This window comes from Notechis scutatus, chromosome 5, assembly GCF_049901735.1.
Source record: "Notechis scutatus isolate UNSWTSFEM ecotype Mainland chromosome 5, rNotScu1.2, whole genome shotgun sequence".
NCBI classification, from domain to species: Eukaryota; Metazoa; Chordata; class Lepidosauria; order Squamata; family Elapidae; genus Notechis; species Notechis scutatus.
In genome coordinates, this window is record NC_142013.1 from 77,495,315 (window position 1) to 77,510,572 (window position 15,258).

Consider the following 15,258-nt stretch of genomic DNA (forward strand, 5'->3'; position numbering starts at 1 on the left):
GTGGCTCCAAGCAGCTCACTCCAAGCAGCCTGCCCCGCCCGCCGGGCGGAACCCTTCCCGCTCCTCGGCGGGAAGACGCTCCAGCCTGCAAGCTTTGCTTTGCAAAGTTTAAGCCTGGAAGCCACGGAAAAAAAAGGGGGATCGGCGGGGACTCACCTTCGGAGAGGTTGCACTCGAAGGTGATTTCGAACTCCCAGCCGAGGCCTTTGCAAATTTCTTTTCTTTCCTACCCCTAGATCGCTCCGCACTGTTTTGCAGCTTTGGGGGCCATGCGGCACAGGGCAATACGCCATGCCCAGCGATTTTTTTTCAGGGGCGGGCCGGATTGGACAGATCAATGGCAGCGATTTTTTTTCAGGGGCGGGCCAGATTGGACAGACCAACGGGCCGGATGTGGCCCGCGGGCCGTAGTTTGCCCACCCCTGAATTAGACTGTTACAATACACACTAAATTGGACTCCCTTCAGAAGCTACAATTACTCCAGAGTGTGGTCACTTGAATAACTCTGGGTAAAAATCAAAACAATCATAATGACACTATTACTTAGTTTCCAAGGAGAATTCAAAGTGCTGATGATCACCCTTAGACTTAAAGCTTCTTATGGTTCAGAGTCTGGTTATCATCTTCTCCCATAACATCTTCTCCCCTTGGTAAGATCCAAAACTGTAGGTGTTCTCATATCCTCTTAACTAAAGATTGCTATCTATAGGGAACAGAGAAACATGCCCTTTTATTTCCTGTTTCCTTCCTCTGCAAAATTATATTTAAATGTCCCTTTGCCTTTTGATCTTGCAAAAAAAATATCTAAAGACAATTGTTCTCTCAAATATTGGAGAAGAATTGTTAGAACTCTTCATCTGTATAATGAGGAGGGAGAAGGTTTTTAATTTTGGTTAAATCATTTTATTTACAATTATTTTATTGTGATTTATGGCTTTGTGATTTTATTAAATTATGTATTTTGTTTTTTAACTAAAATTATGGATTCAAGTAACTGTATGCCATAAATTGAGTAGAAAAGCCTACAAATAAATATAATGATTAAATATTGGATTTCTGGGAAAAAACGGATGCAAATCTTGATATGTGATTTTGAAATAAATATAAGTTGTGGCATTACAAATGGCAAAATATAGTTTTTGCAAAAGTGACCTTTGCTGATTTTGAAAAGCTTAGCAGGGTTATATACTTGAAGAGACTAGAAAGTCAAAAACACACCCTGGGAGAAGACAGTGGCAAATAATTTCTGTTGATTCCCCCAAAACAGGATCAAGATTGGCAAAACATATAGAACTTTGATTACCATAGTAATCAAACTGACAAATGTTTCTTATTAAAGCTACCTAGAAGGGAAGACATATCCCTGAATCTTTAGTACCTTGGGAACTATTTATTTATTTCATTAGATTTCAAAACGACCAATTCCATGACGATTCTGCATAGCTTACAATGTAAAACTAATTATAAAATGTATAATATGAAATTTAAAGAAAAAACAGAAACACATCCTGAAGTAATAGCAATAGTGGTTAGACTTATATACCGCCTCTCTAAGCCAACAATCTGGGCCCTCATTTTACTCCCTTTGGAAGGTTGGAGGCTGAGTCAACCTTGAGCCAGTGAGATTCGAATTGCCAAATTTCAGGCAGACAGCAGTAGCAGAAGTAGCTTGTAGTACTGCACTCTAGCCACTGTGCCATCACGGCTACTTCATGCTGCAGAAATATTGGAAGGCTACAAATAACATTTCAAATAAATTTGAAAATTGTATAATTGTATAATTTTATAAATTGTATATATTCATATAAATTTGTTTTGCTTGTCAGTGATCTGTAATTGTTTTCTCTCTCCTTCAGTGGAATTTTTATACTGTGATTTGGCTTCTATGAAGTCCATTCATCAATTTGTTAAAGAGTTTAAGGCAAAGAATTTCCCACTTCATGTACTGATCAACAATGGTGAGTTTTTTATACTAAAGCTCTTACGCAATCAGATATGGTGATTTTACCCATACTATTTTGACATTTCTTAGACCTCCTCTCAAAGTGTGTTCTAAATTTTAAATAGAAAAAAAATAAACACATAAGAATAATTGTATCAGTTACGTTTAGCTTAAGATAATTAGTGTCGTGCATGTTTTTCTTAAAATTCACAATTGTATAGTATTTTTAAAAAGTTATACTGCTTTTGCAAATCTTCATTTTTTTGTTTAGTTTTTGAGGTATCTAAATATTATTAACTATAATGTATGCTAATGTAAAAATTTAAATTTATTTCAAAATGGAACATGAAATTATCTTAGCATTGTGATAAGAGAGGGTTTTATAAATCAATGATTGCAATCAATGATTGCAATCAATGATTTCCTTTAGTTAGAAAGTATCTAATAAAGTGAACTGCAGGTCATGAAAGCTTCTGTTTTTTACTGAAATGTGTTAGTCAAAAAGGTGCTCTCAGACAACTCCTGAAATTACCTTGCGAGAAACTACTAACCCAAACCATAAAGCATAATGATTGGAATACGGCCATCTTTGATTGATTGGTATTATAATAACTCTAATCATGTATTTACTTTTCATACAGTGTGATCAGATATTGCAGTGATCCCCAACCTTTTTTACGCCGTGACCCGGTATCCCCAACCTTTTTTATGGCGCGGCCCGGTACCGACATCAGCTGGGCGCCGCCATCTTGTTTTGATGAAAAAGTGCTTCCGATGAGCTTTCTACCGGAAAAGCTCACGGAAGCACTTTTTCATCAAAACAAGATGGCGCAAAAGCCAGCGGCCCGGTAGGACTTGTTCCACGGACCGGTACCGGTCCGCGGACCGGTGGTTGGGGACCCCTGAGATATTGCATATAGTTTGTTCAAACATATATTCTAAATTATGCATTATGGAATGTCCCAGACAAACATGATTCATTGATTTAATTGTAGCAAATCAAGTTTGGCCATGTAATTAAACCTCAGAGCAATAAAATATTAAAATTCTCAAACATTTTTGAAGCATAATGCAGGTGAATTAAAGTGAAAAATATATATCATATAGGTTATATTTCAGGACTACATTGCCATATCTTTTTGTTTCTGATTTACTCAACATATGAATATTTAGTACTGTAGCATGAAAAATAATTTATTCTAACAAAATATGACTGCCCAAAAATGCAGTAGTCCTCAAATTAACAACTGTAATTTGAGCCCGAATTATGGTTGTAAATCATGCTGGTCATTAAGTAGACACCACATGGCCTTGCCTGGTTTTACACACACTTTTGTGCAAGTTGTTAAGAGAACATGGCAGATATTAAGCAAATCCATTGTACCTGATTGGTATTTTTTGTCAGAAACTGGAACTAAACACTGGTTTCTGGCAAAAAAGTTATAAATCAGGATCACATGAAAGTAGCAACCTGAAAACAGCTGTAAATGAGAGCCTGTTTCCAGTCACCCAAAATATGATCACATAAGCTTGATGATTCCAGGCCACTGGAATTTCAAAACCATGTTATAGTAGTTCTGGAAAGTTCCGTCATAATTTTGAATGGTCGTTAAGTGAATGGTCTGTGTTTTCAGGCTTGCATTTTGCTTCAAGAACCAACTTTATGCTGCTTTTTAAATAGTAATAAGAAAACAAAATAATATTGCATGATCTACTTTTTAAAATGAAAAGCCCTTCACTTTTATTGATTTTCTTTCCTCCTGTTTTAATAAAACAAATGGACATAGGCATTACTCCTCATATAATCCTTTTTTTTTGGTCTCTAAAGCTGTTACTACTGCCATTAAGATTAACAAAAGGACAAAACAAAACTTTGATCTTTACTTATTAATGAGTTCATTAAGGCAGGGGTCCCCAACCACCGGTCCGCGGATCGGTACCGGTCCGTGGAGCACTCTGTACCGGGCCGCAAAGGAAAAAAAATTTAAAAAAATGGCGGCTTTATTCGCCTTCGGTGAATGTTGCTGGGATCGGGGATCAAGGACACAAATGAGAGAAGGGGAGGGAGGAAGCAACCGAAGCCTGTCCTGCTCTCTGGCTCAGTGGCTTCGGCTTCCTCCCGCCTCATTCCTCTCTCAGTCGCTCTCTCGCTCCTCCACCAGCCCAGGAAGAAACTGCTTCAAAGAAGCCAGGGGGGGTGGCTTTTCCTGTCGGCGCAGCTCCTCCGAAGCGCCCGTTTCACCCCCACCCCGCCGCCAATCAATCCAGGTTCAATCCAGTGCTCCGTTCTGCCTGCCTGCCTGCCTTCGTTTCTGGTAGTTTTGGAGCAGCTTCGGCTGAGAATAATAACTATTCGCCTCTTTTTCTCAGCGAAGCTGCTCGAAACTACCAGAAACCAAGGCAGGCAGGCAGGCAGGCAGAACGGAGCACTGGATTGAACGCTGGCGGCGGGCGGGCGGGCGGGGGTGAGCGGGCGCCGGAGGATCCGAAACCACCAGAAACGAAGGCAGGCAGGCAGAACGGAGGATTGAACCGTGGGCGGTGGGGTGGGGGTGAACGGGCGCTTTGGGGGAGCTGCGCCGACAGGAAAAGCCACCCTGCCGGCTTCTTTGAAGCAGTTTCTTCCTGGGCTGGTGGAGGAGTGAGAGAGCGACTGAGAGAGGAACGAGGCAGACACCTGAGGCTGAAGGAGGGAGGGAGACACCTGAGGGATGGGGCTGATGAAGGCAGGGCCGAGAGGCGAGGCTTCTCAGCCGTCCTGCAGGGACTATCTGTCGCTCAGGGTTGCAATGAGGAGGCATTGGCGTTCCCTGAACTTGGTGGTTTGCTGGCAGACGTTTTATTACCCGACTAGGTAACAACATCAGATGTTACCTAGTCAGATAATGAAACGTCTGCAAGCAAACTCCAAACTCGAACCCCCGGTCCTTGAAAAAGTGTTTCTGAGTGAAACTGGTCCCTGGCACAAAAAAGGTTGGGGACCACTGCATTAAGGTGTAGTTTCTACGACTTTGAATTTGTTCTTTCTAATGTTCTTCCTAAGGTAGAATTAGGCATTATGAGATTCAGATTAAATGTTTATATATTCTCCTTTGGTACATTTTGAACAACTTTATTTCCTTCACAAATTCCAGTTTTACAACTGCCTCACTGGCAGTTTCCACTTTTTAGGGATTTTGGAAAGTGATTGTGTCTTTATGTACCATTTATATAGCACATGAAGGAAAGGGAATGCTTGACTCCATCCCTTTTGTTATCCCCACCAATCATTCTCCTTATCAAGAGAAGGAACTACAGAAAACAAAACAAGTTTTAATAGCAAGACTTGGTCCTAAGCAAGAACTTAACAGTTGATTAGAGGTTGTAAAGATTATGTCATGAGGCTTGTCATTAATAGGGATAAATCAGTCAACCAACTATTAAATTAAGAAATTGTTTCTGTGAATCCTTAAACATATCTGTATTTACATACAGACCTCTGCTGTGTCTCTGTATAATTTAAATTTCTAGATTTATATGTTTCCACATCTGTTCTTAATGCTGCTGGTGATTATTATTGTTCTGTTTATTAAATTATTGAAACAAATATATATTTATATCATATAATCAATGGACTGAGGATAAACTCCAACATGAGTCCCAAAGTTTGGAAGATTAAACTTCTGGTCCTATGACTGATTCCGATTGAATCCTGCCATATAATCCGTCATAAAATATACTTTGTCTCTTTGATTGAAGTCCATAGATTCATTACTTTATATTTGTTTTCTAATAATGTCAATTAGTCTAGAATGAAATATAATTTGTTTTGATTGGAAGTAAGTCTTCTGCTAGTAAAATTTGATTTCTTCATTTTTTCTTCTTTTGTTGCACCTACATACACTAATACTTAAGCTTTTAGTTTGTTCAAATGTATTTCTCCATTTTAATTCTGATAGTAAATTGTGCTTTAGATTCATGGTTTTTGGAAAAGCCTGGACCAATTTATCAATAATTTCTGAATTTTAGCAAACTATGAATAAGAATAAAATTAATTTTAACTTTAACTCTACTCATTCAATTCCCTACAGTTAATCTCACAAATAATACTATAATTTATGATATTGGGTATTTTTTATGACATTCCAAAATGGTTTCAACATATTTTGGAAAGTAATGGCGGACTGAAGATAGAAAACTAATACTTACAACAACAACAACCAGTTAACAGATCGGCTCCTTGGACAGAGGATTCTCCCACTTCCTCACTTAATTATCTTTTGAAGTTGCTGATTTTCTGGATATTAAGTCAAGTTCCATCCTACCATAAAAATGTCCTTCTAGAGGAAAGAAGCTTTATGTAAATTGAAGGATTAAAAAAGTAAACTTTAATATTTGGAAAACAGCAAAAGGGGGATTAGAATGTTGATTTTAGAATGTTAATTGGATTGGTTGAATTTGAAATAATATTTCCTCCAGGGCATTGAAAACTTTACAGAAGAATGTATGAAAATTCTGAAATTAACTAAACAAAAATGTCCATCAGAAAGTTTTGCTGATTGGAAAATAAATATATGATAGTAAAGGAGCTTGAAGGTTGACTTGAGGGAATGGGAGAGAATTAAAGATTACAATTAGAGGACAAGAGACCCATTAATACGATGGAGCTATCTTATTTGACGATATAACAAATTAAGGCTGTTTGGAAACTTGTTTGATAACAAAAAAATGGATCTAACATAGAATATAGAAAAGAACAGATCTTACTGGATGAAAGACTCAGGCTGATTTAAGTGTGGATTTGGATTTTTAAAAAATGCCAGACTACAAAAACGATATGGAAAAAGATGCTGTGGATCTGAAAATGGATTTTAAAATGCCAGATTACAGGAATAGTATGGAAAAGGATGTACCAATGAATTTGCATTTGAGACCAGCTAATATCATAAAAATAAAAGGAACACACAAATAAGAAATAAAAATAATGGTCTGCACAGTTTCTCTATTTTGGATTTACAAAAGGAATGTATAAAACCAGTGAAGATGATCCTGAAAGGAGATAAAGATAAATTTATAGGGAATCAACCTGTGGGACATTTCCTGAGAGGATTAAAGATAAAGTTTTTTTTTTTTTAAAAAAAAAGTAAATAGAAGTCAATGTAATTTGACCATGGCTAAAATATATTTGTTTGATTTCTGGTAGCTATTAGTGGGATACCTTTTTGACCAGGACTGAATGACAAGGCATTACAGATCTGTTTATAAGTAGGGAGAAGATTTTTGTTTTTGCTTTATTTCTTAGTAAAAGTGATAGGTTAAAATATTCATGTTACTATTTTTGGTAACTCTTAGTAGGCTTTTGTTGATTGAGTCTGAATGATGAGTTTTTACAATTTGATTATTAATAAGGAATGAGATCTGGAAATAAGAACTTTTTTTAAAATTAAAGCACTAGTTAAGTTACTGAACTTGTTTATACTTGTCTGGAAGGAGGGGACATCATCTTTTATAGATCTTTTTTCTTTATTTTCTTTATTTTTCCTACCTTTGTGCACTTCTCTTTTTCTTTGCTTTTTATATTGTCCTTAGTTTGTATTAGTCTTGTCTTTGTACATATATAATCTAATGAAATTATTATATTATTAAAAAGTATATTTCTTCCTTTAGAAATTAGACTGCATTGTTTGAAAAACTGAATACAGTTAAATGAATATAGAATTGATTTAAAGTAATGCACCTACAATACCCAAATTAAAAAGCTTATTCTTCCTGGTTTATATTGGCTTCAGTAATTATTTAGTATGGGTTTCTTTCTGCTCTGCTTTCTCCAAAGATACATCTTAAATCCATAATGCCTTATCTATTTGGGCTTTAGTGGGGGAAGAATAACCAAGCCTGCTAGATCTTTCAGCAGTCCATGATCCCATCAACCATGTATCCTTCTGGATCACCTATGAGGACTGGGAATTGGGTGTACCATTTTTAGATGATTGTATTGTTTCCTAAGTAGGTGGTTCCAGATAGTATGTATGGGGGGGGGGGGGTGTCTCAGCATCTCCCCATTTTTTTAAATACCTCAACGAAGGAGGGAGATCCTCCAACATTTTGGCCTTCAGTATCATAATACATCACTACACTTGAGTTCAAGAAATGTTAAATTTGTGAGCCAACACCTGGAGGTTGTAAGGATCTGGATAGAGAGAATCAGGCTGAGACTCAATCCTAGCAAAATGGAATGGATGTAATTTCAGAAACTAATTGGTTCTGGATAATGGCTCTTTTAGTTTTATATGGAGTTGTTATAACTGGTATAAAATCTAATAGAACTCTTGGACTCTCAGCTTCTGCTGGAACAAGAGGTGGAAACTTTATGGAAGGGCCTTTGCACAGTTCCTGAAAAACAAGGTACTGACTACAATCATTCATGTCCTTGTCATTTCAGGAATAGACCATCATAATGTGCTTTATAAGCGACTGCCCTTGAGGACCAGCATTGGTTTCAAAGACTGAAACCAATGCAGAATGCCCAGCCCACGTGTTAACACAGGCAACGTGGTATTGTCATATGACATCAGTATTGTGGAATTGAATTATTTGAGGTTTGTTTCTGGTGCAGTTCAAAGTAGTGATGATTATATATGAAGTCCTACATAGCTTGAGGCTTGGTTATCTTCAAGACTGCCTAGTCAGATAGAATCTGCCTACCAAAAAGTACTTGAGAAGAAAGTCTGCTGAGGGTCCCTACTGTGTGTGATTTGCAATGAGAGAGAACTCAGGAATGCCCATTATAGGCAGCTGATCCCATCCTTTGAATGCTTTCTCATCAAAGAGAAGAACTGCATCCGCCTCCAAGTACTTACAAAGTTTTCAACAATGTGGCTTAAAAAATGTTCATTGAGCACAGAAATAAAAGTGTGGGAAATCCTAAATCTGTCTGCTCAGTGTTATAGTTTCTATGTTGTTGTTATAATTAATTTAAAGCTATTTTAATTAAATTAACTATTTCAATAAACAAAGTATTATTATTTATTGTATGTTCTCCATGGGATGCTACAGCACAGGGTAATTATGATTGAATGCTACAGAACATGTGTAATAAATAAATAAATCATTTAAAATACATAATTTAGTCAATAGTCTATAGGCTGCCAGAATTAAATGTATAATGATATGAATTGCCTCAGAATCTTGATTTCTGCTTGCATTTACTGTAAGGGCAGAAGAATAATATCTAAATAAAGTCTGTCTTGACATACACTATACATATTATTCGTAAACACTTTTGCTGCTGCCTTACTTTAACTGTTAATGTCAGATTAATCAAAGTCTTTTGAAATCAAACTCACTAAGCTAAATTAGCAAATTGCACATAAATGGCAGTTCTATCAAAACAAAGATTTTAAAAGTAAACCCCACATTCCTGCTTCCAAATCAATCTGTTAACAGATTTTTTTAAACGTGGCACCTTCAAAGTGTTTTGAACTAAAACTCACATGACTATATGCTAGATGAGGGAAGGATCAAAAACTTTTGGAATTTCACTTGTTTGTACTTGTTTGAAGAGCATGTTCTCTGAATACTGTCCTATTCTTTAGAAAATTAAGTCAACCTCTAATGATCCTTTTTGTAAATAGGAATAGTGTTACTGCATTGGTTTTCCTAGCCTAGAGGTATCCAAGAAAAAATAAAGATGTTGGATTTGATAACAAATATTTCACAATTATTGTTTGTTTAAAAACAGCTTTTGTTGTAGAAGTTCATTCTTTTAGGACCTACAATTAAGCAGAAGACAGAAGTGTGGCAAATTGCTGTGTCTTAATGAGGTGAAGTAATTGAAAGAACATGTTCCCTGGTGTTTAATGGGGAAAGATTTTTAAAGGCACCCTTCCCCCGCTACTCAGGTGCCTTGAGAAAAAGCTGTTTTTAAACAGCCTTTCAGCAGTTCTTGGAATATGACATTGCATGTATCTATGTATGCATGTACATAGAAGCTTTATACATGTATGTATGCACACAGGTATCTAGCTGTGCATCTTATTGAAGGCAACTCTGCATAATCTGTAGTAACTCTGACAATGGTAAAGGTGGTGGAAAGTACTTAGTTTTCTATGCTGCTATCCTGAGCATTCACTTTGGGTACTAAAGCTAAGACCTGTACAGTGGAGGGAAGGGCAAAAGAGCAAAAGGACAAGGCAGAGATTAAGAGGATCAAAAAGAAAAGTTCAAGGTTTCCTGCCTGAACGGTACTTCCAAGGCTGCATCCAACTCTGTTGTTCTGTTATGGCTTTTAGCATAATCTCCAATAGGAATGTTCAAGAAATGCAAAATCCTTTGCTGCTGCTGCTGCCCAGCTGCCTGGATTTACAGCAAGACCAAACAACAAAAGAATGTATTATTTTATGTTCTGGGAACACTTTTGTATGAACTGAAACACAATAGTGTGTATGCATTTAGCCTTGCTGCACACATTTCACATGACTCCTTAGCTAAGAGGAGCCATGATAGCATAAAACCTTTTAAGAAAGAGCAGTGACTACCAGTATTCATGGACTAACAAAACAACACTGCGCCTATTGTTTGAGTAGCAGTTTGCTGGTAAAAGCATTGCCTCAAAGCATCAGATGTGTACAGTTTATTTCTCAGAGCCAATATATCCTGTGTGGCCTACTCAGATCAATAGTTGAGATTCAGCAATATTACCATGCATCTATTGAATGATAACTCATAGCAAGGAGAATGGAGTGGTGATGTAGGGATTCAGTGAAACTTTGTCCATTAGGAATATCATTTAGAGCAGGGGTATTACACTTACACCATCACGGCGTATTGGGATTTTCCCCCCCTTCGCTAAACTGGGCGTGGATGTGGCCAGCACGTGACACATCTGACCCGTGGGCCAGGAATTTAACAGTCCTGATTTAGAGTAACAGTCAAAGAAGATTAGAAGCAATAACTATGGAATTTTATCCAGTATGCATTTCTTGAATGCCATGAGCAGGCTTGATTAGGTGAATAGGTGACTATTTCAATGTCATATAGAAGAATTTTAGGGGCACCACTTGCCAAATGGTTATACCTTGGTAATAGATTTGCATATTGGTCTGCGGAGTGAAATAAATAACTGATCCCTTTTTATTAGCTGTTCAAGAAAGTTGTTCTAAGGAGCCAGTTCTTTATGAGTGAGTTTACACTTTAAGAGATTATATGGATGGTGTCATCTATTCTTGGATACTCTTCTCACTTGAAAGCATGGATAGTGGCCAAGAAATATGTTAGTTGTTGCCAAGTCTGGTTGACAGTCCAAAATAATTTATTTATATAAAATATATATATATGTCATGCCAATCAAACAGTACTACTCTGGGCAGCATACAAAATGTGCAGCCCAAATTTTATTCTTCTAAGCCACCCAGAATCACTAGTAATGGGTTGGGCAGCCATATAAATTTTCTTAACAAAAAAATAAAAAAAAACAAAATAATAATAATAATAATAATAATAATAATAATAATAATAATAATAATAATAATAATAATAATAATGCCAGTGGAGCTGCAAAATACTGCGCTACTCAGAACAACATAAATTTTAAGAAGCTACTTCGTTGATACCTAGGACGCAGGCAGGATCCTATATCAACCAGCAGTGCCAGTCAGTAATATTTGTGATACATTTTTAAATGTTAAGTGAATGAATAAAAGTTTATAATAATAACAATAACAACAACAACCCATATCACTAAATTAAACTGGAAAAGTAGATACTTAAAAAAAATCTCCATCTTACTCACTGAGTTGCAAAATGAAGTATTCTGTGTTTCTAGCTGAGCCAACAAATCCCTGTGATGATAGTTCCCTTTAACCATAAGTAATACAGCCTAGCAAGATTGAATACTGATTCTGTGCCAATATTTTTTTTGTACATAATTCCAGTATTATGTCAGGTTGCCAAAGGTTTGCTGTGTTCAAAGCCTACCTACTCCTAGAATTTGTTTGGGGTTTTGTTTAATAAAGAGGCCTATGGAGAATATGATCTAGCATAGTTATCTTGGTGTTTAAGAGATTAATCACAAATAATAATGATTTAATTGCAGAAATTGCCTTAACCAAAAACCTCCAGTTGAAGGCATTGAGGAGGTAAGCAGCAGACTGCCTTACAATGTTAAACACAGCAAAAAAAAGTCACTAGTTGAAACATCTTAAGGTACCAGGTGTTAGACTGCATGGAATTTAACCTGGCATTTTCCCTTTTTTTTTTTTACACGTTTTCATGTTGTTTTTTTTACTTTGTGGAAATAACAACATTCTTGCAGCATTAATTTACAACAGTACTAGTAATAACTTTGTAACAGCTGGAATAATCTTGGTCCTCCAAGGCAAAGGCAATAGTAAATGTTTAGTTGTACTGTAGGCTAGTACTAGTCATACAAGCAAACTGTAGATTTTTGTCCTACTCATTGTTTGTATAAACCATGGATGTTAACGTCAGCTAATCTCCAATTATGTGATTCATAGTTATGTTAATCTCATCTGCTTTGTGTGCCAGTTAGCATATCAATTTTATTATAATCAATCAATACCAGTACACTCATTTTTTCTTCTAAAACCTAATTAAAATAATCTCACAAAAATAAACAGGCCTTGGAAGCGGAAGGTTTTTTGATCAGAGAAATTTCTGTTTAAATTCAAAAGAAGAGTGATTTGAAAAGTTGAAAGGTTTGAGACTCACTTTTTCTGTCTTCCCTCTAACTATTAATACTGTTTTAAAAACCAATTGTGCATGTGTTGTTGCCCCCAAGACAACCAGATATAGTCATCAGCTCTAGAAACAATAAGATGCCCCTCAATAAGTAAAAATATGTTTTTGTAATTATTTTGCAGCTGTAAGATGTGGAGTGGCTCTATGGCAGTGGTTCTTAACCTTTTTGAAAGAATTGACCCCTGGAGCCATTGAGGAAGTTATCATCGCCCCCCTCCCCCAACATAACCTCTCAATCACAACACAGGGAAATATTTCTTCAATTTATGCAAACACGTTTTTTGTTTTCTTTAAAATTGTCATAAGGACATATCGATGCAAATAATTTATTTCCAGTCTTTGTCCCATACCTCAACTGTGTGAAAAATTCTGATGCCACCCATCACTTTACTCCCAAACTTCGTGATACATGTATTTCATTATTATCTTACTTATTCAAGACACTTAAATGCAATGACCACTGAAAACAAAATTCAATTGCAAGAAAATGAAATGCCCGAAAAAACCAGTAACATTTAATGATTTAATTACAAGTTAATTTTAAGATGCAAAAAGAAATATAAAAAGGGCATAAGAACAAACCGCAATGCAGGAACTAAGAATTTCAAGACGAAAACTCTGAAACTAAATTAAGATTCGAGGAAAATATATATTCATACACACTGTAAAAAGGGTTAAAAAGACACAAAGAAAATTTTTACAGAAGGAAAGCAACAAAAATCAGAGCGACAAATTTAATGGGTAGAGTGATAGAGGCTGCTGCACAACACGCATGAAGATGAACTATGCGTATTCACATATGTACGGCGTTCTGTACTGAAGCTAGCTGGAGGAACATTTTAAAACACAGTTCAATCCACTAATACCAAGCGATCTGATGTTTTTGTATGACAGATATACAGTGGTCAACTGTATGAAAAAAGTCTCAAAAGTGTCCCCAAAACTTCTTGCTCCATCGCCCCCATATCACCCCCCTTCCATTCCTTTGCCCCCACATCACCCCTTTTTGTTCCATCGCCCCCCTGAAAAATGAAATCGCCCCCTGGGGGCCAATATCGCCCAGGTTAAGAACCACTGCTCTATGGGAACATTATCTGCTTTTTTGCTCAAAAAGGTTATCTCACCTAGGTTAAACCAACAGGCAGGAAAAAAAATTAAAGGCAGCTGCAAGAAACAAAACACTCTAATTACATTGTATAGATCATACCAAATAGTGGTACTAAAAATCACCATATTTTTTCATGCAGTAATATCACGGCATAAGAACTGATGAAGCAATATAGTGCTATAGTGCACTTTTCTCATTTGAAAAATTTAGACTACAATTCCTCTATACTTGGATTTTATGTAGAAAACTGCAGATTGCAGCATTATATTCTAAATTCTTCTACATCCCGCACAAATAGAAGAGTTAATTAACAAGCTGCTGTAATTCATATGTAATCACTTTCAGTTTGAGCCTTTTATGTGTATTGTTTGTAATAATTAAGATAATGAGAAAAACATCAGCTTCCTAATTTGACACTTGTAGAAGGGAGGGAAAACAGGGATATGTTGGAAATAGTGTGCCATGTTAAGCTTATCTTTGGCAGAAGGTCAACGGCCTGGGTTTCCATGTTATTTATAAGATAAAGTCATAAGATAATTTTTAGAAGTTGTGTGTTGGAGCACAAGATAATGTCTTAAAAATACCTCTGGTGGTAGGTCAACTATCTGTATTATGACCTGGCCACAGATAAAGAATGTCAGCAATCACCTCCAGGTAATGTTTATATTGCATCTCTTGTAAAAACATATAAAAAGATAGCTAAAGAACCCAAATACTTTGAACTGAGACCTTAAAGGTCTGAGAATATGCTACACAGCTGGCTCCAGGCTGTTGATGATCTTAAAAAACATGACCAGAGAGGTTCAGCTATAAAACTTTGATACAATAAACACCTTGATCTGAGTCTATTATTTTTGAATCCTCAAATTTACTACACTTACTTGTTTCATTAAGTGCAATGCAGTTTTTTGGCTGATCAACCACAAGTCTGGCACTTACTAGCAAAAAGCTTCCTTGTGCTATTACTGAATTTAGTACTTGACATTTCTTTCCAAGCTGCTATGGAAAAAATATGGCAGAAAAAACAATCAAAACAAAACTCTCATAATATTTCTTTATTATGCATTTTTACCAGGGCACAATGTAGTTCAGGAAAAAAATCACACACGGCTTATAAAATTCTATCCATAAAATTAACTTATCCAATCAGTAAAACTGATATTTACAATTAAACAATGACCATGCAGTTTTAAGTAAATGCTCTATAATACTGCAGAATACATGTATATCCATAGTTACTGTAAAACAAATATTAACTTGAAAATTAGACTAGCTCCATACTACCTGGAGAAATAATGGACATTATAATTTTACAGAGGTAAAGAGAAGGATGGATCTTATTCCAGAATCATGAGTCAAGGTCCTGATCCCTTAATCTCAATCCTGGAAATCAGCGCCCTGGAAGAAGAAACAGAAAGATGATCAACCAGAGGAACATGATGGATGAACATGAGCATAGAAAGAAAAAGA

General features: G+C 36.3%; 1 protein-coding gene across 2 annotated transcripts in view; it reads left to right on the top strand.

Annotated features, from left to right (window-relative positions):
• DHRSX (dehydrogenase/reductase X-linked) overlaps window positions 1–15,258 on the top strand; it is a 147,944-nt gene that overhangs the window by 77,162 nt on the left and 55,524 nt on the right. For both annotated transcript variants that reach the window (XM_087967078.1, XM_087967077.1), the window contains exon 4: window positions 1,858–1,959. In XM_087967078.1, coding sequence (XP_087823204.1) covers window positions 1,858–1,959 — 102 coding nt within the window. The remainder of the gene's footprint in view (window positions 1–1,857; window positions 1,960–15,258) is intronic.